The sequence below is a fragment of the Pseudonaja textilis genome, chromosome 2 (assembly GCF_049901715.1).
Source record: "Pseudonaja textilis isolate UNSWEBS1 chromosome 2, rPseTex1.2, whole genome shotgun sequence".
Lineage (NCBI taxonomy): Eukaryota > Metazoa > Chordata > Lepidosauria > Squamata > Elapidae > Pseudonaja > Pseudonaja textilis.
Window position 1 is genome coordinate 64753510 of NC_141991.1, and position 27385 is coordinate 64780894.

The 27385-nt window shown below is 37.3% G+C and overlaps 1 protein-coding gene across 2 annotated transcripts in view; it reads right to left on the reverse strand.

Moving 5' to 3' along the window:
- Nucleotides 1–391: 391 nt before the first annotated feature.
- The window catches only part of KDM3B (lysine demethylase 3B), a 53017-nt gene continuing 26023 nt past the window's right edge, over nucleotides 392–27385 (reverse strand). The window contains exons 6-24 of one of the 2 annotated variants that reach the window (XM_026726032.2): nucleotides 27186–27254; nucleotides 25726–26298; nucleotides 22690–23938; nucleotides 20974–21175; nucleotides 18502–18716; nucleotides 17132–17284; nucleotides 15941–16048; nucleotides 15485–15612; nucleotides 13607–13886; nucleotides 11374–11630; nucleotides 10471–10737; nucleotides 9675–9846; nucleotides 8745–8835; nucleotides 8497–8627; nucleotides 5360–5479; nucleotides 4658–4797; nucleotides 4184–4360; nucleotides 2458–2592; nucleotides 392–1634 (exon numbers count right to left, since the gene is read on the reverse strand). In XM_026726032.2, coding sequence (XP_026581817.2) covers nucleotides 1554–1634; nucleotides 2458–2592; nucleotides 4184–4360; nucleotides 4658–4797; nucleotides 5360–5479; nucleotides 8497–8627; nucleotides 8745–8835; nucleotides 9675–9846; nucleotides 10471–10737; nucleotides 11374–11630; nucleotides 13607–13886; nucleotides 15485–15612; nucleotides 15941–16048; nucleotides 17132–17284; nucleotides 18502–18716; nucleotides 20974–21175; nucleotides 22690–23938; nucleotides 25726–26298; nucleotides 27186–27254 — 4548 coding nt within the window. In that variant the 3' untranslated portion in view covers nucleotides 392–1553. The remainder of the gene's footprint in view (nucleotides 1635–2457; nucleotides 2593–4183; nucleotides 4361–4657; nucleotides 4798–5359; nucleotides 5480–8496; nucleotides 8628–8744; nucleotides 8836–9674; nucleotides 9847–10470; nucleotides 10738–11373; nucleotides 11631–13606; nucleotides 13887–15484; nucleotides 15613–15940; nucleotides 16049–17131; nucleotides 17285–18501; nucleotides 18717–20973; nucleotides 21176–22689; nucleotides 23939–25725; nucleotides 26299–27185; nucleotides 27255–27385) is intronic. The other variant, XM_026726039.2, reaches the window with a different exon arrangement.

Genomic DNA, 27385 nt, shown 5'->3' on the forward strand with positions numbered 1-27385 from the left:
TGCTCTCTGTGAACAATTTTTACCATTTATTGAGATTTTGATAATGTTTTGAGTCAAGTGTCATGTGGTACAGTGGAAGATATCCACAGAAATACAAACAAGGCTTTAGTATCTGACTATTTCAATCAAGTTGTAGGTTTGTCTGCTCCCTAAAAAGGATTTTTGATTATCAGATGTGGCAGGAAAACAATGCATCAGAGTTGCCTTTCTCAAAAGCATGTATGTATGTAGCTCACAGGGATTTGTGGGTATAGAAAGAGCATAGAAAGAAGAAAAACTATCTGTTCAAAAGCTTGAAGGTGGGAGGCGATAGACATGCTTGCTTTTCCTATTTCTACATCTCCTCATGAGCTTCTAGCAGAGGTACAATAAAGGTCAAAGACAAGTCTACTACAGTAAATGACTTTTATTTTTTTAAAAATGAAATAACCGTGAACATATTAACAGGCCTGCAGGTGGCACTACAGTACAGCTGGATAGAAGGTAGATACAGTCCCAATGAACAGTAAAACAATGGAATCCATCAGTTCAATGGTGACAATTCTGAATACAACTCTATCAAGCAGGAACATTTTACTGAAAATATTTCTGGACAAAGCTGATATTGAAAATTATTTCTGGGAAGCAGTAGTCCCAATCTAAAACTGATAACTGGTATTTACCAGTTTAGGGAGAGATGTACAACACCTCCAAAACATAAAAGTTCTTTTCCCCCCTTTATATCTTTGTATTGGAAGTAAAATTATTTTTAGCTCTCCTCAGGCCAATTGTGCTATTGGGAATTATTTCTAAGAATAATTTCTGGAAAAGTTTTATTGAAAGGAAGACTAAACACAATGTGCCTTTCCTTGTAGTCCAGGAACTGTTGTGGTATTTCAAATTCTAAAAATATCTACTTTCATGAAATACTGTTTCACTACAAACCTAGTTTTTCACTAAATACACATTTTTTTAAAAAAATCCTGGAGCCCTCTGGGAAAATCAGTGGTTTCTCTCTGTGTTTCTGCATTTCTACAGTGTATAAAGAACTCTTAAAGGGAGCATGAAGAACAATTTCTTTTTTCCTTAGCTATGTCAGAGACAGGAGATCTCATGTTCATGTTCTTGCAGCCAGGATGCTGGCGTGTATAATCGTTCAGAGCTAGCTATTTAGGTCTTCAATAAAATGTCCAACCTTGCATCATTCTTCCTAACTGACTGGAAAGACTAATTAGGTACGAAAAAAGAGTCACACATTTTTCTATTCATCATATGCAGGAACACCATCTGGTTTCCGTACAATTTCAATTTGCAAAAGGCCACCAGAAAGGGACTCGGCACCCTTCATTCGTCAGGAATTCTGTATATTATTGTGACCATCTATTAGATATTCAAGACTGAGGCAGCATATAGGCAGTGGCTGGAGAGTGTAATGAATGCCATGGCATCTCTTAGTGAGAGGTTTCAGAGTCCTTCAGAGGCAGCCACGTGCATCCCCTTTCTATACTGTGAGCAAAAAAAAAAAAAAAAAAAAAAACTCCGGGGGGGGGAGGGGGGGTCAGAATCATCCATTCCTAAGATCTAGCCAGTTTGGATTCATGAGCTTTCAGTGTGCCAACAGCATCTTTGACTGCATGGTAGATAATGTTCTTCACCTGCAAAGAGAACGTAATGAATGAATGTCAAGAAGAATAATACCATAAAGAAATGTTTCCATCTGACCCATTACTAATTATCAGAGTTCTTTATCAATTGCCTATAAAGTTTGAACATGAATAAGGAAAGAACATTAACTAAATCGATGGAGCTATCAGTAATTAGCTGATTTTCTCATTAATATGCATATGCAATTTGTTGATACTATTCTGTATACGCTAAGATCTTTACAAAAGGCATGCTAAACAAGTTGAATTACTTTAATTTCCACATACATGGAAATTGTGATGTTCAACAACAATACATCAATACTAATGTAATTTTAAAAACATAACTCTCAAAAATTCTTGTACTCTTTATTAGGAAATTACAGAACTGCAACCTAAACCTTTTAACCGCTGGCATTTCTGAATAAATTTTGCAACTGCATTCAGCTTGCAAATATCAAACCTCTAAACAATTTACCACTGTGTCTATCTTAAGGGAACGAAGGACGGAAAAGGAGTTTCTTCCCTGTAACTATGAGAAGATCCAAGAATATTTCATTTTTAAAGTCTCCAATAAACTCTGTGCAAGTGTAGAACCTTTATCTTTTAATTGGAGAGAGTATTATGAGAAGCCAACATATTGTATGAAATGGTCTGAAATAAACCTGAAACTGACATAGCTGTGCCCTAGAATTCATGTACTTAATATGGCCACAAAATACGTTTTTCTATAATTTTTTAAGTAGTACAATTTATTTTTTGCAAATGGTATTCCTCCCTTCTTACAAATATGATATTCATCAGATATTCTACCAGGAGATTTGCAAACATTTACCTGCAGCTTATCCTCATGGTTTGTGTGAGTATTAGATAGGTGCCTGAATTCTTGAGTCAGACGGAAGCAGTGTTTCACATGTTCTGGAGATACAAAATCTTCTGCTACTTTAATGCAGCTATACAAATTATGAACCTGAATAAAGAAGAAAAACAATTACGGTAGCGTAACAACCCCATAACGCTAAGAATCCAACATATTCACCACTGTATCTGGTATAAGAAATCTAAATAGATGGATACTATTTTAAAGTTCTCATGGACAATTAATGATACTGATGAAAAAAAATCTATTAAAAGAACATATCTTAAACTTATAACCACAATTGGGACAAGAATTTCAGTTGTTGAAATTCATTAAGCAGTCATTAAGCGAGATGTCACCTAGCCACTTTGCTCAATTACTGCAATCCTGTAACTCCTGGTTGTGCTTGTTAAGCAATCTTGTGAGCTGATATTTGCCTCTCCACTCTGGGGCTAAAAATCCTCCATGGCTGAAAATCCTGCTTGGATTTCAGCACAGACCTTTTTCAGCCAGTCCACTTTGCAGCCTTCCCTGCCAGCTTCCACACTGACTTTCGGGAGCCATTAGGGAAGATTGCAAACGGTGATCACATGATCGTAGGGTGCTTGGCAACTGACTGTTAAGTGTGAACAGGTTGCCAAGCGCTCAGATTTCAATTAGATACATGGGTGCTACAATGTCCATAACTTCAGTCACAGGTCATAAAGTCCGTTCATCATCCTAACTTTGAACAGTTGTTGAATGAATGATCATAAGTCAAGATCTGTATATTAATTACTGGATACAGGTAGTTCTCTCTTAATACTAATTGGGACCAGAATTTTCATAGTTAAGCGAAGTAGTCCTTTGGCAAAACGTCAAGTAACTGTGAGGCTTAGTGATGGCAGTTCCAGTAGTCCTTATTGTGGTTATTAGATGAGACTATGTTGTCATTAGGCAAGCACTTCACGCTTTTCCTGTCGTCCTGCTGCTGCCTCCTCCCCAGCTAGACCTGATGTGCTCCCTTCAGCAGATGAGGTTCACTGCCCTCACCTCTGCTTCTATTTCCCCACCTGTCTAGCTCACCTCTATCTATTTCTGTCCTCTAGACTACCTGTACTCTACTGACCTTCCCCGTTGACATTCTGTCCTCTTGCTGCTGGCCTGTGATCCAGGTGCCAGACATGAGGGTGGTCCCAGGACATGTGTGGTGAACGTGGCAGGGTGATGGGGATCTGTCTGCCAAAAAAAGCTCCCTGGGCCAAACTGGCAGCGGAAGTAAGGTGGCAACTCCCTGAATGAAGGGGTTACTGTCAGGCAAGGCTTTGCAAGGACTTGCACAATGTCAATAGCTGTCAGCTTTGCCCAGGGAGTTGCTAACCTGCACCTCTGCCATGCCTGCTCTGCTGGCCCATCCTCCTCCCTCCTCCCTGGGCTGGCCTTCAACAGCTCCCTTCTGCAGATGAGTTTCTACTGTGCTTGGAATGGGCTGCATCCTTTGTCAGGTATATGGATCTCGGAACAGCAGCAGAAGACAAAGGACAGCTGGAGCCATAGGGATGGCAGAGGAGGCAATGGAGGTGAATGCAGAACAGTCAAAACAGTAGAGAAGAGAGGAGATAAATGTGAATAGGTTGCCAAATGCAAAATGTTCATGAAGGTGCTACCGGTGTATCTTTTTAAAAACCCAGTGTTCCGTAGGATGGCCCAAAATTCCACTCACCTGATGTGGAGCCCCTGCAGGAATAAATACAGCATCTCCCAGGAACTGCACGATTGCCCAACCTTGCACTCCATATTCCTCGTACAGACGCTTACGAAGGATCTGGTCCAGATACCAGCTTTGGTCATGGATTGGATCATGATCAGGAGGATTTTCTTGCCCCTGTTCTTCACCAACCTAGTGCAAAATGTATTGGGATTCAATTATTCTAAATCTACTGGACAGCTGAAGGAACACCTCCTATTTGGAATTATTTCATTACTGGAATATTAGCATTTTTAATCAGTTCTATGGCAATTCGGGGGGAGGGGGGGTGGAATCCAATTTTCAGGACTAAAATTGCTGAATGTATGACCAGATGTCAATATTAATTTTATAAAGGTAAATTTAAGAGTTAGGTAAATCTCAGAAGTTTAAAATAAATTATTTGGAAAAGCAAAACCTATGGTAAATTTTCTATGTGAAATTCCCTACCTTCCGAAGAAGCTCCCTGATTTTTTCAGCATCCTTAGCCGCATATATGTGCCACAGTGCCCCTGGCTTCTCCTTTGCTTCATGGATTCGCTGTTTTGTAACATCGTCGGCATCTCCTTCATCTATGGTTTTCAACACCTCTGAAATCCAATTCAATAACATATATCGCTTTTTTACTACAATGTGCAAGAAATAAGCAATTCTGATATAAATCATCATACCATAAGCGAGAGCCAGGAAAAGCCTGTAACTGTATTTTCTTCTGATAACAGAACACCAATTACCTTATGTACAACTTAATTGTCTTAAGATAATGTATTTTTATAAGCTCAAGAGCATACCTGCCTATCTATCCTAGGGGGGAAAAACTCACAAAGCCATTCTTAATTCAGGCGATATATGTATGATTGGGGCATTGTGCTCATGCGTTGCCTTGCTCAGTTAATACTGCAAAGGCGCATTTCATAATCTTCCTCATGACGCCTGGACAGGTATCAACGGGAGAATTGTGTTGATATACCTATACAAAACTAAAAAATCACTTGTGACTAGATAGTTGTTTATTTCTCCCATTGTTCTTCAGATGATTTTTGTTCACAAATATAATAAGAAGAAAGGGCAACATATGAACAAACAAAAATAAAAACAAACAGAAATTCAAGTTATTTCCTGAAAAAAAGATCAGCTTAGAAGAAAGCTTACCATCATCATGGGAACCATCCCCAATAGGAATTCCAACATACACCATAACATTAACTGCATCTGATACATCTAAATGTAAATTAGTTGTACCAACTCTTCGGTCTTCTGCCGTTATTAGTCCTATGAACAATGCAATAGACATAATTTTTATCCTACTGGTATTAGTATTTTTATCTTTGTAGAGCAAATAACTGCTTAACTATTTTCCCTATTACGGAATGACAACTCCTTGTTGCTTTATATAGATCATTACCCTATAGTGCTGAAGGGGCTTGTGCATCCCAAATAATGCTACGAATTAAACTGTGGAGAATCTGTACTCATGCAAGAGTCACCCCGATAGCCAACGGATAAGGCTACCCAAAATGACATGTAGCTCCTGGAGGCAAAAAAAAAAAAAAAGTTTGAAACTGAAAACAGCTGAAAACATGCACATCACTGCAATGTGGAATGTCAGAGCCATGAATCTTGATGCAATCAGAGCTGAAATACAACGATAAAACACCGATATTCTGCAAATATTCAAAATGAAGTGGGTCTGGAATGGATCACTTTCCATTAAAGTCTTCTACTGCTGACCAAGAAAATCATAGAAGAAATAAAATAGCTATCATTATTAACCAAAGAATGTCACTTCTTGAATATAATCCAAAAATGGCAGACTTCAACTAATATTAAATTAGCAAGCCAGCTAATAATAAACTGATCCAAATCTATACTCCAATCATTGATGCAGAGAAAAGTGAACAATTAATTGGCCAACTTGCATTGTCAACACCACCAAAAAAAAAGATCTCATGTTAATTATAGGAGACTGGATTACTAATGCTGGAAATAAAAAAGCTTTTGGAATAAAGGAAAAATGGTCCTAGAATAAGAAATGAGGCAAGGAAGAGTGCTGTCAAATCTCTCACTCTCTCCCAACAATCATCCAACCACTATAAATGGACATCACCAGATGGCAACACAAAAAACGAATTGATTATATACACAGCAAGCAAAAGATTGATGAAAACTCTATATTTAGTCAGCAAAAACAAGATTTGTTGCTGACTTCAGGGCAAATCACAATTATTTGCAAAATTAAACTCAAGCTAAGAAAAACAAATAAAGCTATCAGATTAACAAGAACTCAGCAATTCTTCACATGACAAAGAAAAAGAATACATTTAATGAATTAACTCTGATAAATAAGAGTGCCTAGAGAATTCTAGACTGAAATTTGTGACATCATTAAAGATGAAGCAAACAACAATATCCCCAAAAGCAAAAGAAGACAAACTACCTGACATGCTAAAAGTAACTGAAAAAAGGCAGAGCTCAGTAGTTAATATAGACAGAGGAAAATTTGCTCTACTAAACATTTCCAAGAAACAGCAGATTGAGACAAGGGGTTGTATTTAAATAAGCAAGACAAAGAAATGGAAGCAAACAATCAAACTGAAAGGCCCAAGGAATTAAGAAAATTACAGAAATCAAGAGATCTTCCCATGTAAAGATGATATAAAAATGACCAGGGCAAAAAGATATTAAAAAGATATTGTATAAATATACAACAGAAGTACACAAAACACATCCCCCAAAATGACATGTATAAATATATCATCACTGAACTAGTCAAGATGTTCTGGGAAGTAGATGAGTCCTAGAAAATATTGCTAAAAATAAAAGTTGCAGGAGTTGGTGAAATATCAGCAGACCTGTTTAAAATCTTACCAGATGCTTCAGTTTGAAGAGGTACAGTACATATTTTGTAAGCATGTACAGAAAACATCGACAGTAGTCAAAAGGAATAGAAAAGGTAGATTCAAATTCCAAATATCAAAAGGAGCAATCCTAGATAATAAGCAAGCTACAGAATAATTGAACATATTTCATATCTTTGGAAGGTAATGCTTAAGACTCTGCAATTTAGATAACAACGTACAGTACTTGAAACAAGAACTACCTGATGTACAAACTGGATTCAGAAAAGCCAAGGGCATTTAGGATCACATTGCTAAGATCTAATGATTAATGCAAAAGGTAAGTAAAGTCCAAAAATATATCCATTTTTGCTTTATTGATTATACAAAGACTTTTTATTATGTAGATCTTAAATGTTTAAAAACATGGATGTACTGGGCCATATCACCTGCCTAATGAAAAATTTATATGGTGAAAGGAAGCAACAGTTGAAAAGGAAAACAAGGCAAACGAATAGTTCAAAATTGGGAAAGGAATTTTATACAATTTTATACTATCACCTTATATTTAACTTGGAGAGGAAGTTGGGATTAAAATTGCTGAGAAGAAATTAGAAATAAAATTGCTGGAAGAAACAGTCATAATCTCAAGTATGGCATGAAGGAGAGAAACACATAAGAAACCTCTTACTAAAGATGAAAGAAGAAGTGCAGAAGTTAGTTGGGCCCTCATTATTAAAATAACTAAGGATATGGCAGCAACTAGTGTTAATTCAATACTAAGAAGAGAAAAAGCCAAAATAGTAATAAACTTTGCTTTCCTAGGCTTAAAAATTCCAAGAATAGACACAAAATAAAGAGATGCTTAGGACAAAAACAGATGTAGCCAAAAATTAAATTGCAGAAACGATATACTGACCACTAGGTATACATATTGGTTTGGTTTTCCCCACTGCAATATAAGGCTGTGAAAGGCTAAATGAAGAAAAACTGGTATCACTGAAATGTGATGTTGGAAAAATTGTTGAGTATCTTATATCTCAAAAAGAATGAAAAAAACGGTATGGAACAATTGTATCAGTTGTGCTAATTATATAAATGTATGTAAATGACATAAATTATTTAATGATGTCATTGTCGAAACACCTAAACCACAGTGAAAATTTGGCAGATGAAAGCTATTTGTATACTAGAAGAGATACCAAAATCTTATATAGAAAATAATTGGTGCACAAGCCCATCATATTTCAATGTGAAAGTTATGGATTCTTAAGAAATTTCTTTTACTATGCATATTTTCATTTTTGCATTAAATTAATTTTTAATTTTAAAAAACAAATTCTAAACAAATGAATCTATAAAATTTTGTATTCACAGTCATTTCTCACTCCAAATATTTTTTACTTTTAGGATTATTAATAGGCATCAAAACACAACTTTTAAATTACACACCATATGCATTGTACATTTTGGGGCCTAGATCAGGCCGCACGAAGTAACTTGGCAACCTAGATGCCAGATTCAGTCTTCCATCTCTTTTAGTATATTCTGGAAGAGGAAGATTCTCCATTAAATCTTCAAACCTGAAATAGGCAAATATTACATTAGACACAATCATATATATATATATGTATATGAAAAACAATACAAGCCCCAAATAAGCAACCTTTGTCTTCAATCATCCAACAGAAGTAACTTACCTTGTAGGCATCATATCCCTAAAATCCTCTCCTGGAGGCCAATCTTTTAACTTCAGTACCATAGGCTGCCCATCGTCTGCCCTTAGTCGTTCTGCAAAGTAGTAATTACATGCAGGTTATTCCTCAACGTTTTCTTAAATTATAGAATAATATGCAGGGTCCCTCACCTCCACACTTTTCTTTCCCCTTCTCCTCCCCACAGTTTTTTGTATTTTTGCATTTTATTCTATAATTTAAGAAAATATTGAGGAATATCTTATGAGTTCTGTTCTCACTTTTTAAACAAAGTATAAGAGTAACAACTTAGATTTGCAACTTTACAACTGAAGTAACAAATCAGAAAAATGTTAGATTCAAAACAATTTAGCATTTATTGATTAGTTTATATTGGCCAAATCTTTTATAGCACTCTTGTGCATATTTTGTATGAATGACAGAGTATGATGGCAGGATATATGTTCATCAAAATGTTGCCTGATGTTGATGAAAAACATTGTCTGACGGTTCTGTTTGAATAATCATAAATTAGTGTGATTACCTTTAATGGGGACTGTGAGAAATACAGAGTGCATAAGATTTGGTATTGGACCCAATGAAAAAAATACTACAATACATACTTATGCAAAAAAAATCTAATCATTACCACAAGTTAAACCAACTTTTTCAACGTCTAAAATGTAAAGAAGGATATTAACATAAAAGGGGAGGTAAGGTGGAAGAACTGATCTTCATAATATTATAATTAAAAATTGTGTACTATTAACAAAAATCGCTTAGGAAAACTCCATTGTTATAATAATTTGTTCTGCGCAAATATACTTTAAAAAAAAAAGCTAAACTGAGAAAATGAGCACATTTTTCACAACTTGTACGAATTTACAAAAGAGAATGGAAGTCAGAACATGATCTCATCTATCAGACTCTACTTACTAGAAATGATTTCAAAGCCATCCCAGAAGTCACGCACTTTAACATCTGAGATTATGGCACAATTTCTACAATTGACCAGATCTACATCCTGATCTCCAAATTCTTGGCTAAATGCATCTGGTTTCCAAAGTTCAGGCTTCAGTTTCTTATGAACACCAGAAACTAGAACAGGCTGCAGAAGGATAAATAAAATATATAAGGAATTATTCTAATATATAAGATTTCTTAAAAAGATAATGAATGTACGTAATAAAAATAATCCAGTGAAAGTCACTGAAACAAAACTGATTAAAACACACCTCACTGCAACAGAGTGAAAAAGAAAAACAATTATCATGAAGGACAGCTTTAAATAATAATAAAGAAGAGTTAACATAAGTGCTCAGTTTCTGTTTATAACGCTTTTGGACTCAAATGAAGAGTTGTGCATATTTACAAAACTAAGCCAGTTAGTTTTCTGTTGAGAACCACTGCTGCTTAGTGTGCAATTAATGAAAGTACACATTTACCTGCATAATTTAATTAAAAAGTAAAATTATTAATTTTACATGTTTTTCAACTATTTTTAGTCATGGTGAAGCTATGACTTTTACATATCTTGACTGCTAGGTATTGTGAATAGTCTATTGTCTGATAGTTTATCAGGAATTGTACATATGGCATTTTCTAATTATGGTTTGATTTTAAGCAAAGATTTGGCTTCTTAAGATATTATATTCTGTTCAGATAGTTTGCCTTAAGAATAACACGTATATTTTTATAATATAAAAGATGATCTGGCTTTTTAAAAAATTACCTGTCCTTGTTTCCAACATTCTCTGAAGATCTTCCAGTTGTTCTTGTTGCTGGGATCATGAAGACATAAAAGTCTTCCATCACAAAGCCAAGAATGAGAAGTGTGTGGATCCAGCACATTTAAACCCATTACCATTTCTTTTACTTCTTTAGGTGTATCAGCTACACTACTTGCTCGCTTGGCAGCATCAGTCATTTTCTTATTTTCCACTACTGATGCAATTATATGATCAAGGAAGTTTGGCAAACTGGCTTTACTCTTGGCCCCCTAGAAAACAGAATTCACATAACAATGCAAGCACTCTGCTAAATTAAGCAATATATCTTTGCCTGTGCCTTGTATCTTTCAACCAAATAAGCACTTCCAGAAAAATGATCAGCTAGCACAAAGGAAAAACCCTAAACCCTTGGATATGTTAATTGCATTCTCTAATAGTACAAATGAATATTGTACTAATAGGTTTTACTATTTTATAAAGTTAAACATATTTATCATCTATGGACTTAAAATATATCCACATTGCAAAAATGCAAGTCATGAATCTCAATGTAATATCTTTAAAGGAATACCCAATACATTGTTTCTGTGAGCTGAAGGGGCCAAAACCTTACTGCATTCAAGCTATGTTCTTCAAAGGGGCTTTCCTGGTCCAAAGGGACTGCTTTGGAGGAGGGACAGAGATAAGGTGAAGGAATGGCAACCTTTCTCGCAGAGTTCCACCTATTGTGGTCCAGTGCCTGTTTCATTTAATTTTAATCTCTTATATTTCATGGTATTCTCTCCTGCATCTACTTTTCCATTATCAAATCTTGTAGTTCTAACACTTCATCCCTTTCAGTGAAGTAACCACTTTTTAATCTACCTAAATGTACGTATACAGTTAAAGAAAAAAGTGTCCCTTACTGTGGAAGCTCCAGAAAAAACAGGAGGGAAAGGAATCCCTGCATCAAGTGAGGTCTGAGGCAGCTTTCCAGGCCCAGAGTTAAGCAAATCACGAAGACTGGAACCTTCTGTCTTGTTGCTTGAGGCAACTGGACCCAGCAAGAGACTATTAAAAAGCTTTGGAGTTAAAGGTGAGGCTTTTGAGTTGGAGTTAAAGGAATCCAAACCAAAAGGTGATGGTGATTCTTTATTGAGTACTGATCTCAAAGAACCTGCTTCTGAAAAACCATAAAGAAAAGCATATAGAAGAAAGAACAATTTTAAAAACAGAAGTACTTATTTTAGAACAATTTTAAAAACAGAAGTACAATAGTAGTATAACAGAGCTTGACTACAATTACTCATTAAAGATGCAAGAATAGCAATAATAACTGGCTAGGCATATGTGGGATTTAAATTGGGATGATGGTGGTGGAGGAGAAAGGAGAGGGGAAAAAAGGTTGGGTATGCAGCAGGTTACCTGTAAGACAGACTATACTGTATCATTCAGCAAGGAAATTACTTCATATTAAAGTGTTCAGGAAATGTCATGCCTCACCAAACATAATGCAGTTTTTTTAACACATTACAATTGTTGATTAATAAGCCATTCTTTGTATCTGATGAAATCAGGCATATAACATAATAACAGAATTGGAAGGGACCTTGGAAGTCCTAATCCAACCCATGCAGGAGACCTACGGAACATTACTATCATGTTACCCCATGTCTTTCTTTTCACTAGACAAGATATACCCAATTCCTGCAACCGTTCTTCATTATGTTTTAGCCTCCAGTCCCTTAATCATCTTTGTTGCTCTTCTCTGCACTCTTTCTAGAGTCTCAAAGTCTTTTTATATCAGGTGACCAAAACTGGATGCAATATTCCAAGTGTGGTCTGACCAAGGCATTATAAAATGGTATTAAAACTTTGCATGATCTTGATGATATTCTTCTATTTATGCAGCCAAGGACTGTGTTGGCTTTTTTGACAGCTGCAGCATGTTGCTGTCTGATATTTAAATAATTGCTCACTAGGACTCCAAGATCCCTCTCACAATTACTAATGTTGAGTCAGGTACCACCTATTCCAGGGGTGTCAAACTCAAGGCCTGGGGCCCAGATCTGGCCTGCGGGATGCTTAGATCTGGCCCACAGAGCTGCCCTCAGTGGAAACAGTGAAGGACTGGCCCGCAGTGCCTCTGCCAGTGAAAACGGAGCTTGGGAGGGTTGTGTTCAACCTTCCCAAGCTCCATTTTCGTTGGCAGAGGGTTGCAGGAAGTCATCTCAGCTGAAAACAGAACTCAGGAGGGCCGCAGATGGCAGTCCCAACTCTGTTGTCACTGGCAGAGGGTTGCAGGAGGCTGTTGCAGCCACAAACAGAGCTTAGGAGCCCATTTTCACTGGCAGAGTACTCAGGCCACCACAGGCATCCCCAACATGAGTGACATTGAACTAGCTACTCCCACCTTGGCCACACCAACCCCCTGAGGTCAAACACAACCCTGTGGCCCTCAGTGAAATCAAGTTTGACACCCCTGACCTACTCTATACTTGTGCATTTTACTATTCTTGCCTAAATGTAAAACCTTTTCTCTACATTGGATTTCATTTTTGTTAGATAGGGTCCAGTGTTAAAGTCAGTCAAGATCCTTCCATATCTTGAGCTATCTTTTGGAGTATTGTAGCAAAATATACTCCTATCTTCTGGAATATATGTTGCTGCTAAGGCTGAGGAGACTAATAGATCAGTAGTTAGCCTGAAGATTCAAGTTACCTTTTTCTTGAATTATTGACAAACATGTCATAGAAAATTAATAATTTCTCATCATCTGCCAATTATATAGAATAAAGATACCAAACATCAGAAAATGTTCAGTGAACATTGCCTGAATACCTAAATTATGCTAAACACACACACACACACACACGAAAAAATCCAAAGAATTATAAGGTAAAAACTATGCAAATTCTTTGCTTTAAACAGCAAAGTCAACCCTAAGTGGAAAAAAATAATTTCAACCACAGTTGCTCTTTTAGACTATGCCAATTTGATTTTCTTTTTTTTAAAAAATTTGGTAAAAAAAATGGTAAAGAATACTTGAGACTTGAAAAGGAGTTTATTTGGAAATGTCCTTGACACTTTCTGTTTTTGAGAACACTGTCCTCCTTGCCCCACTAGACACTGGTCCATTAACTAAAATGTTCAGCTTACCTTTTGTTTCTTCTTTTGCCTTCTGAGTCGCTAAATCTGCAAGCCAATGCAATGCTGATGAAGGACTTGCTTCTGGACACAGTGATTTGTTAGGCTTCATTTCCCCACTGTTGCTGGTAGCTGCAGCCTCTGCTTTAACAGGCTCCTCTACTTTGGCTTCTACAGTTTCAGATTTTGGAGCATTTGTGTCCAATGGCTCATTCTCAGTTGTCCCTGAGGCACGGGAAAACGTGCTTTCACTTGCAGGACCTGATACACCAGGATTCATGCTGGGCAGCTGCTGACATAGGATCACACTCAAAGAGTCAAAAATATCTTAATCAATTAATAAAAGCTAACATCAATACTAGTTAGAGTAAGAATAAAACTATTTCAAAACATAATAGCTATTACCATATTGTGAAAATCATGTTTACAAGTTCACTGACATCATTTGACAATTAACAATAAGTTGATATTAAGTAACCAGATCTATATTTTAATATGATTTACAGAATATTCAGTCATTTCTGGCTAAAGCTATGACTGATAACCAACAGAAACAAATACAGGATGCAAATGAACTCTTAACAAACTACTAAGGCCTCATCCATTAAAATATCCAGTAGCCAGAACCATTTTCTTCAAAATTCAAGATTCTTTATTTGATCATTTCCCCCTATAAACTATCTAGCGAATGTTATCCCCAATGCATTATATTCATAATTTTCCTTACTATGCCCCTATTGTCCAATAAACAGGTAAAGTACTTCAATGTTTTCCAGGATGACTTGATCTTTAATTTCGACATTTTCAAGTCATATGCTATGAGCTAAAACCTAATTACACCAATTCAGCTAAAAGAGAAGCAAAAATCTGTCGTCAAGTTGGGGCAGTAGACGTTGACAGACACAATCTAAAACAGCAGAAGCATTTCTGTCACCATGGTTTTGGTCTAGTAGTCTAACTTGCCTCCCTACATCTATTAGCCAGTATCCAGTCTATCCAGAAACGGCAATCTCGAACGAACACACACAGAGAGTTTTTAAGTAAGTAAATCACTAGGCCTCCGGTTGAAAGGATCTAACAACAGTCAATGAGATTTTACCATAAAATGTGGGAAATTAGGATTTATCAGAGTAGAAGCCTAATGTATAAGGGTTGCAACTTTCTAAAATTTTTCCATTTTGAAAAACAGACATTAATTGAAAAAAAGCCATGGACAAGTCAATAACATGCCAAGACTAGGTTTGGAAGTTATGTTTAACAGAGAAGAGGAATCTCTCTTAATCACTTGATGTGGAAAGCAGCAGGAAATCTGCTATTTGACGACTACAAAACTGTATATTTTCTAAACAAGATCTTCTTAAATGCATGGGGTCCAGTTGGATTTTTAGTGGAATATATACACACTTCTATTATTTTATCGTATGATCTGGGATTGAGTACCTCTTTAATAGATATAATGTAATAATGGTGAAAAGAAAGTAGCTTTTAACTGGTTATCATTAGGTCTGCCATATTATAAACTGCACAAATACAGATTTTGTTATATCTTTAGTAGGCTTGGTTATAAGTTTTTTTTTAACAGGTAAAGATAGAATTATTGTAACTAAAATTGGATAAGGTGACCAGAGCAGAAGATTATCATTTTAAAATGTAAAGGATTTTGTATTTTTTTGCCATATATCATTCAGAATAGATTAAATATGTAAAATATAAGTATCTTCCCAGGAACTACTTTGTGAGAGATCTAAAAAATTACAAAACATCCACTTAGTATAGGATATTTATTTATACCTTGCTATGGATAAGTTCATTTTATTCCACTATGCATAATGCACATTGGGATACTTTTAAGGAAAGTCCTAATTACTGTCAAACTGAAAATTCACATACCTGTGAAATCCCATTTGTGACAGCAGGTCGCAACACAGATTTGTTCTGCCGATTAATACATGGACAGTTAGCTTTAATTCCCCATTTGCCACGTGCTGCATGAACCATGTCTCCAATATTATATAATGCTAGAAAGTTAAAACATAATATAAGAAAATCTGGAAGCTTTGAAAAGCAAGCATATTTACGTTCAAACTAGGGCAGAAGTAGTGAAGGTTTTTTAAAAAACAAATAACCTACCTTCAGATAGTTCAAAAATTAACACATAACTCATTCTGAGGCTGATTAGTAAAGTTCTCTCTGGTGGAATATATTCATTTATTGTAGTATAATCTCTATAAAACTCCTCTAAGCCGCTTTAGAGGTGATTTTTTTTTAAAAAAAACCACCAGAATATATTCAAATCAGAATAAAAACAAAAACAAAATAGGTATGGAAAAGCATTAATGATTTTACCTGTTCCAGGAATGATTTGTGTTGGCATGAGATTCTCTGGTTCATGTGACTGCCCTTTTGCACACTTCAGCCATGAGAAAACCTCTTCATCACCCATCTCCTCTGTTTCTGGAATACAGGAGGCGGGGGAAATCCAGTTTTTCCAGATGTTATGCTTTGATGGCTTCAAAGTATTGTATGTTAATAATTTTTCAAGAAAGCCATCCTTTGATTTTAGTGGGCAATGGTTTCATAATAAGAAAATTTGTACTAATCTGCATCGTGTGCTAATTGCATATCTAGCACATATTATTTACATTGTTTAATATCCTGCTGGACAGTACCAATATAACAGGTTTATAAGACTAAAACCTAAACAAGCTTAGAATCAACCTTCCAACCTATTTCCCCATCAAATAAATCTCCCCAAGGTAAACTACTTAATCTCAGTAATGAAAACCTGCATATCTATATTCTATTTTTTCACATCATGTAAACAGAAACGCTATCACTTTGCATATTATACAGATAGTCCTTCACTGTTTGTTTAGTTATCAATTCAAAATTTCAATGCGCTGAAAAAAGTGACTTATGATTTTAGCAGCAACCCCGTACTCACATCATCAAAATTTGGATGCTTGGCAACTGGCATGCATTTATGACAGCTGCAATGTCCTGGAGTCATGTGATCACTTTTGCGACCTTCTGACAAGCAAAGTCAATGGGGAAACTAGATTCATTTAACAACTGTATTACTAATGTAACAACTGCAGTGATTAACTTAACTGTTGTAAAGGAAGGTCATAAAATGGGGCAACATTCACTAAACAATTATCTTGTTTAGCAACAGAAATTTTGGACTCAATTATGGTCGTTAAGTCAAGCACTACCTGTATTTTTGGAATTAAAGAATGAGAGTTCATTACTGCAGCCTAAGATATTGTTTTCTAGGCTAGACTTGAATTCACATATACTTATAATTGGAATCTCCTTCCCAGTATCCTTCCATCTTCAGAGTTTAACATCAAAACGACAAAAGAAGTCTCTTGTTCCTTCTGCTGCTAAATGGGAGAAACTCTTCATGATCAATACACAATACTCAGAGATCCATCTCTCCTCTAATCATGAATTGATCTCTTCAAAAGACAACCTGCTAGGTACAGACTATTTGTTTAGGTTTTACAATATTCTTGGATAGTTCTAAATACTCACCACTACGTGGACGGCTTTTTCTCAGACGGTAACAGTCCAAACAAACCCCAAAGCCACATTTGCGACATACCCAGTGAATATTGAACAAGGTTGTTTCACATACATCACACATCTCTCTCACACCACGTACAGCTCTCTTCCAGGCCACTTTCTCTACAAGGAAAAAAAAACAACCATTAAAGGTTAGCCAGTTATTCATAGCAGCCATTTTAAAAATGTAGAGTACTTTATAAAACACCTCCAAAACAGTTTATTATGATTTAATTCAATTTTGAGGCTGCTCAACTCCTCTGCAAGTTTAGAAATGAAAAACAATCATATATAGGAAAAGTAGCAATTGACTAGAAAACCACCAAACCATAAGGGATTTAGAGGGCACAAACCTACCCCAAGGCTGCATATCATTAAGGTGAGAACTATATGAATCCTTGGGAAGAATATTATTCAGGAGAGCAGGCCTGGCAACAAAGAAGGCATACTTCCTAAGTTCTGAGAGCTTATCTAACAGGATTTAGGACACGCCCATTCTTCCTGACTTCATGGAAAGGAAGACATAACTGGAGACAAGCAGTCACTCAACTATCCAGGCTCTATATGATGAAGGGCTTAGCACCTCCAATTACATCTGGAAGCCAACTGGTAACCAGTGCAGTGGGGGATGAGCATAACATGACACATCTGCTTTTGTCACTGCATTCTGGATCAGCTGTAGTTTCCAAATGGTCTTCAAGAACAGCTTCACGTACAGTGTAGCAAATTACAGTAATCCAATTTTGAGGTGACCGAGCCATGAGTGACAGCACCTCCCAATCCAGGAATAGGTGCAACTGATGCACCAGGGGAACCTGTGAAAAAGGCCCTCTTGCCAATAGATTTCTTCTGCTCGCATAAATATCCTTATGCATTTCTATACTGGATTCAGGATAACCTCTTTCATATTTTGAAGCAGATGTGTCACATTTTTGAAGATTTACATTGGGAACAAACTCTTGAAGTCCAACTCATCTGGAAGGTTCCATGCTGAGAAAAGCTGCATCAGCACAAGGCAAATAAAGGAAATTATGCCTATCTAATTCCATAGAACCTTATGTTAACCTAGCTTCAATAGAAAAGCAAGGGTTTTTTTACATTATTTACTGCAACAAATATTGGTTTTTAAGAGATTCTCCTGCATAAAATGCTGTTTTCACACCTCAAAAAGAAACATTTTGGAAAAAGAGGCAGCTCCTCTTCAAACTCCACAAGGACCAAATTTGCAAAAAAAAAAAAAAAAGGCAAATCATTAATAACGACTTCCATTTTTTTTCCTTTTGATTATTCCCATTTCTATACATTTCACAGACAAGATTAAAAAGAAAAAAGGAACTTACGGTGTGGTTCTACCATCATCATTGCTTCTTTCTCAGACATTACTAGCTGACAAAACTGATCACCAACATTGGCCAGGATATATTTAGAGGTCTCCAAATCAATCCCTTCTGCAGGTGAGGCTGATGGGATCCACAAGCTCATAGCATCAGAATCACTTTGCTGGGGATTTAAGAATCCTTCCACTCGCAATATCCCCTTCCTAGTAAATATCAGTCTGAAACAGAATTGCAGGTATCAGTTGCTCTTCAACAGAAAAATGGAATTCAACCTTTCTTTATGGTATCATTCAAAATTAGCAAAATCAATCAATCATTTATGAATTCTTAAAAAAAAAAAATCCTAAATTTTCAAAGGACCTTTTGGAAACGATACAGCAGAAGAGAAGCCTAGAATGCCACGGAAGGAAAATAAAGGAGAAATCCAACTGAACAAGGATAAGAGCCTAATCCTATAAGCAAAATGGTGATGTTTCCCCACTTATATTGCATTTTGAAAATTACCATGCCATGGCACTGTTTAAGGTGACCCCTTGGGAGGGTATCAGTAAAGATTATTTGAAGGGCTGCTGTGAGGAATTATTTAGATACCTGTCAACTAAAATTGCTCAGATAAGTTGCATACCTGTGCTGCTGAGTTGACTAAGGCAATGAGTTATATTGCTATCTAGGAAGAGTTTGAGCCTGCTGGTCTCTAGGAACCCTCAGAACTAATGCAAAACTGCCTACAAATTACAACCACGACCACAACTGAGACCAGAATTTCAGCTGCTAATGTGAGAAGGAGACCCTTAACTCTCTTACCTGTGTCTATGTTTCCTAGCCCTGTACCTGGCTTGTACTGATTCTTATACGACAGTATATTAAAGCACTAGCTTGATAAAAGACGCAAACTAAGGGGAAATTTGTAATATGTATTGTGTAAAACTTAAATAGTTGCAATTTAATCAGTTTTGGGGCTATTTTGGACATGACCATCTTGGATATTATGAGAATAAGGAACCTAAAGTGCAGATATCAAGAGTTTTTCAGATAAGCACATGGAAGTGCCAAGCAATCGGATGGCACAGTGAAACAGGGAAGTTACCCTGGTAATCTTCCAGAGGAACGGAAGAGATGAGAGAAAAAGGGTATATAAGAAGGGGTGGGCAGCTAAACAGTGGATTTGTTGGAGTCCTGACAGGAGTTCTATCTCAGATCATGGCCACTGGTGGTAGCTGCTCTTTGCTGGACATAGCTATTATCTGGCCCTCATTGCAATGAGTTATTGATGTAAGTACCATCTTCTGAAATGTTGTTTGTGCTAGGATGGCTTTCATGTTCCAAATTGCTCGTGAAATAAACTTTTGATTCAAAGCAGAAATGAGGTTGCATGCTTGTATTTCCTCTTTTACTTGTCTCGTCTTATGACATGAAGCAAGGTAAGTTATTGAGTAAATCATAACAAATGCCCCCCCCCCTTTTTGCCACGGTTGTTAAGTGTATCACTTCAATTCAGTGAATCATGTGGTTTTTAAGCCAATTCTGCCTTCCCACATTGACTTTGCTTGTCAGAAGCCAGCTGGGAAGGTAGCAAATGACCATCGCATGACTCCCTGGATGCTGCAACTGTTGCAAATACCTACTGGTGGCCAAGTGCCCAAATTTTGCTCTCTTAATTGTGGGGATGCTGTGATGGTCATAAGTGCGTGGAAATTTGAGTAGCCTTGTAACTTCAAACGGTCACTTAATAAATGACTGTAAACCGAGGACTACCTATATTAGATTTATGTTCCTCCTGGGTGGTGAAACGTACCGTAAATTCATCCTTGAGTGGTTCTCAGTGTGGTTGTGCTCACACTTAAGGATCCATCCCCTCCCTCTAGAAGCCCCCCCCAGGAATTTTTGAAAATCACCTTCCCAGTGATATTTTTTTTAAATGATAGCATGCTTTGATATACAGATCTGCAGTTTAAAGTACCAGCATACAGAATATATTCCAGGCTTATTACAGAATGGCCCATATATAAGCTTTTGAACCACAAAACTGTATTATTTAAACAACTGAAATATGGAAAATATTACTGTTGATTAATGCTCAACTCTATCCCAAAGGGTCCCTGGAAATTTTGGAAATGCATTGGAAAATTGTTACACGAGTGGAACTCTGCACATGTGATGCTGCACGTGATCTTAAGTAATTTTTTCCCCCTAGTTTGACTGCTTACATCCAAGAGAGTTAAGTAAGGTTTCTCATGGAAGCAACAGTGGTAAGAAACTCCAGTCAGATGTTTCCATGCCAGTCAAGGTATTTCCAGTTTTAATATTCGATATTATTCTATTGCACTGATCTGAGCCATGCATGTAGCATTTCTCTGGAACTATAGAGGACTGTGGAAACTAAGTAAGATCAAAAGAGATCTTACTTACTGTAATGACTTACAGAACAATGCTAACAAAGGAGAGAGTACAAATAACTTAAGAGAGCCTTATCACCTGCGGAAGTGAAAGAACCGACAGGCTACAGTAGAGTCATCCTGTTCCTGTTCCTTGAACTTTCGGTAGCGTTCCAACCGGCATTCTCGGCACTTGTGCAGATGTGGAGCCACATTGATGCAGGAGCCATCCTGGAGGAAGGGCTCCCCTGATTGCTTCAGCTTCCTCACCTTACTCATGTCTTTCAGTACAGACTGACCAACTACAAAGCAAAGCATCTATTAGAGTATTACAAGCAGGTTATAAAACAGCATTTTTGCTAGTATCGGAAAGTATTTACTTAATCTGTGAAATGTACGTTTACTTACACAGAGCTGTTTATTAGATAGGAGGAGAAGGATTCTACTTGCTGCGAGCTGGTAAGGCAATAGGCCTTATCCAATTTTTGTACAATACAATCAGCACACAGGTTTAATATTTAAGCAGAAACAGTAGTATAGCCCTACTCTCCCCACTATACTTATCCTTTGTTCAAATTAAATATTTAAATGACAATCAATATATTTCACACTACAGCTATCACAGAGATTATAAGTATGTAGGTCTATCGGATATGAGCCATGTATACTTAGATTCATTTTTTTTAGCAGTCACTTCTAACTTCCTATTCAGCTTGTACCTATATTTTTTCCCAGTAATTAGATTTCTTCCATTTTTAGAGGTTGGAAATGTGAATAATTTAAATAAATGCTTTCAACACCCAAATCTGATGCAACGATCTCAGGGACATGGTATATCCCAAAGGTGTTTGTCAAGAAGCAACTGGACTTTCTGGTTTTTCTTTGAAGATGTTTCGCTTGTCATCCAAGAAGCTTCTTCAGCTCTGAGAATGTCTTCAAAGAAAAACCACAAAGTCTAGCTGCCTCTTGAAAAAGCATCTTTGGGACAACCATGGCCTGGATGAGAATTTCAATGGACATGGTATATGTTTGCTTGTTAAATAAGCATGTTCAGTAAGGATAAATGCTATTAGATATATTGCCTTACTTGGAGAAATGCTGGTGTCAGCCATTTCCTAGTATAACTTCTAGACTGCTACAAAGAGCTGCAGAGATTTTTGTGATTATACAAAATGCCTCTCTGGTTTATTAATTTCTTTCTTTTTATGTTAATTCTCCAACCATTCTTTCTAGTACCTATGTAATGCTGCCTTCCAATTCCCCAGTATTTTGTCTTGCTATTCAAATTCCTTTTAAATCAATCCCACATATAAAATCTGTAATAACACAAAGTATTATTGTTTTCTTCCTAATTTCTAAATAACATTTACTATGGTAGAAGTATCATGAATCTGAATTGAAGGCCAAGCCACATTTCTTCTCTAAAATACCATCTATTTTAACTAGCCTTGTATACAGGGCTGAGTTTTACCACTGCACAACATATTTTTCCTGACATTTAGCATCTTTAGAAAACAACACTTTTAGGATTCTCAATTTTACTATCTTCCGAGTTTGCACACACCGGGGAGGAGGGAGAGAGAGAGAGAGAGAGAGAGAGAGAGAGAGAGAGAGAGAGAGAGAGAGCCACAAACACAAACACTTCACTGAAAAACCTTGCAAAATGACCTAAAATAATTACGATTCACTTAAACCCTGTTATGTATCATGTGATTGACAGTATAGCAGGTATATAAATACTGAACTAAGTAGCCCATCATCTGTCGTCCCCAAATTACCAGACTCTGCCTTTAAAAAAAAAAAAAAAACACATCACCTTTCAGGGGGGCTGTGCGAGGCCTGCCCTTAGGGGTTTGTTTCCCCTTTCCCTTGCCCATGAGTAGTTCAGCATTCCGCTCGTCATTGGGACCCAGTTTGCCAATCAAATGCTCTGGGATTCCCTTCAGACAAGCTTTGGTATGCAGTTGCTCCTCAGAATCGCTCATATCCGAGAGGTCACTATTGGTGCTAGAATCAGAATCCTGTTTAGATGGCATGCTCCGCTCATCTAGAGAAAACCTTTTTACAGATTCAAAGGGGGGTTTGTTCTCCAGTCCTAGCTCTGCCTGTGGAGAGAAAAAGCCACATGGATGTCTGCCAAACACATTAGAAAAAGTTTTCATTAAAGGATTGTCCTGTTGCCCAGGCCCAACAGATGGCTTTTCTTCTGTTGGACTAGAGGAGAGAGTGGGCATTTCAATAGGTTGTGCCAGACTGCCAACTGGCGAACTAGAACGGCCATTCCCCAGAGTAGATGAACTCTGAACACCAGCAAAGAGAGTTGCACTAGGCACATTGGGCAGTGTCTTGGAGGAATCTGTCATTATAAACAAGTTTTTCTTTTTAGCTGAAGAGTCAGTTGAGGTGTGCAAATCTGGCCAGCCAGAAGCTATCTTGGGACCAAGGCCTGAAGAGGGAGAAGTAGAAGCTCCTGACTGCTGAGCTGAAGATGCAAAGCTACTGAAAGGGCTAAGTTCTGATTTTTCTGCAAATGCCAGAAAGGGGTTGGAGGGCTCTTCTCGTGACAATTTGGGAGGTTGTAAAAAGAGATTTTCGTGATTATCAGGAGTTCGTGTGCTCATGAGGTTTCGTGGAAAAGCCGGAGTAAGAGTAGGCATGGATTCCAGTGGTAGCTTCCGTTCTGGAGGGGTGCCCGACTGAGTTCCAGGATTAATTTCTCCAGTGAGGCCTTTACTTTTGCAGATCCCCAAACTCGAGTTCTCTGAACTTTTTTTTAACGAGTCCTGATCTGGGGATTCTTCGGTCAAATTTTCTGACAAAGTTGTGAAGTAGTTACTGGAGGGAAGATTCTGGGACATGCACTGAAAAAATAAGTTCTTTGATGGATCTGAGTCTTGCTGGACTTCGTCACCAGTGTTATTACCAAAGGAAAATCCAACAGGTGCCTTCTCGGAAGCTAATACGCCATTGGACTGGCTTTGCCCATCATCAAACACTAAAGGCTGAGATGCAGATGACTGCGTCATTCCAAATCCTGCAGGAGCCGATGCTGAATTTTGGGTATTCTGAAATGAAAGAGTTAGGCAGCTAATTATGTTCACCCCACAAAATTCAAATTTCACCATACCCAAGGCAATTTCCCCAATAAACTGGCCTAGCGGATCTTAGCAATATACTCCGTATCAAAATGTATATATTGTGCAAAAAAAAAAACCCAAAAAGATATGGCAGGCTGCCAAAATTAATTCAGACTGATTGCTACATCTATATACACAGGTGAGTTGTTTTCACAAAGCTGATTTTGTAATTCTTTTCTAAAAAAGAGCATATGATTCCGGATTTTTATTCCCATTTCTGAAACCCCTAAATTGTCAATTTGTGTATTATAGAAATAGTAACGTGTTTCCTCAAAACAGAAATAGTAAATATCTGGTCTACCAGTTCTGTCCACTGGTCTCTTTTCTCCTCCCCCCCCCCCAAAGCCCCTCCCTCTTTTGCAACTCTGTTACATTTTTTTTCTCTTCCAAAGGGAGGGTGGGGGAGGTCCAGATGGAACTGGCAGAGATGGCTCTTGCTGGCATTCTTTCAAAAATACCATCAAGATTTGTTCTGCTTTGCCTGAACTTCGTATTTCCTCCATGAAGTGAATAGAAGATGTGAGTGAGTGAAATCAGTAAGTTTATTGAAAGTTGCCTCTGCCTTCTTCAAAACTTCTCTGATGGAGGAAAACAAGTACTGGATAAATTACTTCTGCCATATGTTCTTTGATCGGGGAAAGAATAAAGGACATTCCATGCTGGACTGCCTTTATATAAGGCAGGGAAGGGAAAGACTGGGAGCAATAGCTCAGTATGTTCTGCACATAGACTTTTTCTCTGTGCAAAAGGAAAATAGAACATCATGATTTTGAATCTCATTTCTAGACCAGATCCAGTTCCCCACTTGTTCCAATTATTTAAAAAAAACCTCGATAAATAGCCCATCTTCTCCAAATAATTATATAACTTGCCTTTTTAAAAAACACCTTTACTAAAATAATCAACATACACTAAACTGGAGACTTTTGAATTCCAGTTTCATTTATTGTGCAAATTAGTATCATTTTTCTAATGAGGCAAGAGAAGGATTCACTTGTATAGTTGCTCTTCACTTGTATAGTTGCTTGCTATTCACATACTGTATTTAGCCTTCTTTACGGAATACTTACTCTTGCAATTCCACGAAAAAACTGTTCCAAAATCCTATTATACATCTCCTTCATTACTGTGACCCCATCAAAACTGAACAAATTTATATAAAACTATTGTGTGTGTGTGTGTGTGTGTGTGTGTGTGTGTGTGTGTGTGTGTAAAAACAAATCCAAAGTTGTAAGGTTTATAACCAGAGATGGTATTCAGCAAGTTCTGACCAGTTCTGCAGAACCAGAACCGGAAATTTTGTGTAGTTTGGAGAACCTGCAAATACCACCTCTGACTGGCCCCGCCCCCATCTATTCTCTGAATCCCAAGTCCCAGCTGATTGGCTGGGTCTTCTTTTGTTGCCCTGCACAGGAGAACGGAGCTGGAAAGCAGGTTAGTGGGGTAGGGAGGGAATGGGAATTTGCAGTAACCTTCCCCTGGAGTAGGGTGGGAATAGTGATTTTGTAGTATCCTTCCCCTGCCACGCTCACCAAGGCACAACACGCCCACAGAACTGGTAGTAAAAAAACCTGAATCCCACCACTGTTTATAACGTATCTTTTGATGCTATCTGATATAAAATCCTAGCAATTCCCCAAAAGTCTGAGCATTCTATATACTGGCATCAGCTTTGCAATGCTAGATATTCATCAAACTGGCAATAAACAACTTACCTCTCCCTGGATCTGTGAATGGCCCGTTTTCTGCTTTTCTTGATCAGAAGTTGCCGACAGGCTAGTATCCGAGACCTGTACAGTAGCTGGCATTGTCCCAGTTGTAGCGATTACTGTGGGAGGTGCCACTAGACCTTGACTGCTCTGTTCTAAGGATTTTGTCATCTCTTCACTTCCAGCTCCACTCAACAGGGCTTGCGCAGAAGCAGAAGGAAAGGAAGTGAAGGTTGCGTGAGTGTCACCACCCACTGGTTCATCTTGGACCACAAGAGTTCGTCCATTCTCCTTCGTGTATGTGGCAAAGCGAATACTTCGATTAGCTGGAGAAACAAATGGGGGAAGTTGCTTGGTCTTTGGATCCAGAGTCATGTCACCGCTTCCCTTCCATGCACCTTTATTTGCCTCGCCACCATCATTTCCATTAGTATCTACTTCGCCCCTCTCCTTTAGCTTCTTTGAAGCATGGTCACAACCAGTGTCAGAAGCATTTTTTCTTCTTCGTCCATCTTTCCCATCCACACACTCTCTCTTTTTTTTCCCTTTGGAGGATTTACCTGCCTTTAGGGGTCCCCCCTGTAATAGAGAAAAACATTACACACCTCTGAATAAAGTCAGTAGAAATCATTATTGCTATCTACCCAAAGATTTTAAGACATATTGCTTAATGTTAAGGAACTTTAAACAAGATGCTTTAAATAATATTTAAAAGGTATGTTAAATAATAGATCAATATGTAACCTGACATTCATTAATTTGTACGTAATTCCATGCCTGCCAATTTAGGCTATGTTTGATTGAATTCCATACAGCTTATCCTTAAGTGTGAATAGGATCTGGTTATAATTAGCAAGTCATACTTACATAAACAAATCAAACAATTATGAAGGCTCTATTAAACTATTGCAATAACTACTTTGATTAATTCATCTATCAGACCAAGTCAAGCTTTATTTAAAATAGTTTATTAAATGAACCAGAACTGTTTGGAATCATGCACTGCCCTTCTGAACAAACCCTGGCTTACATATCACCATGATTGGGTTCATATAACATGCAAAACCAAGTTCAAATAAATTATATGAGCCAGATCTTCTGAGTTAGCTATATGTAGCTCACATCTCAAACGCAGTTCTTAAAAGTTTCAAGTGGTCGATTGTAGATGCTTATCACTTCCCTTCAACATAGTCTTTGTTTCATCATCTTCACTAGAATTGATAGTAGCACTCTTAATATAATCACTGAATAACAGAGACTCACTACTCTCATCTTTCTACAGTAATCTTCCCTGAATTAGGGAGAAGTGGAAGATTAGAATCTCCTGATAGGTGCAGAACAGAATACACACCTACGTGTAGCACAGCTAGATCCACCTAGAGATATTGGATAGACAATGAAGCTCTAGCTACACACCTTTATTTAGCCCACAACTATTTATATCACGATCTACTAAAACATGGTACCTCATTCTGAATAGATGCATCCATCACAACATGAATCAGTCGAGGATCTACTGACTTGATTTCACCAGTCTGTTTTTTATGCAATGAATCCAGAAACAAAAAAGGAAAAGAAAATCCAGTATTAGAGAAAAAAATACACTGTCCACAAAGCAGCAATTAGCATCTGCAAAGTATGTCCCCAAGCTATGTAAACTTCTATT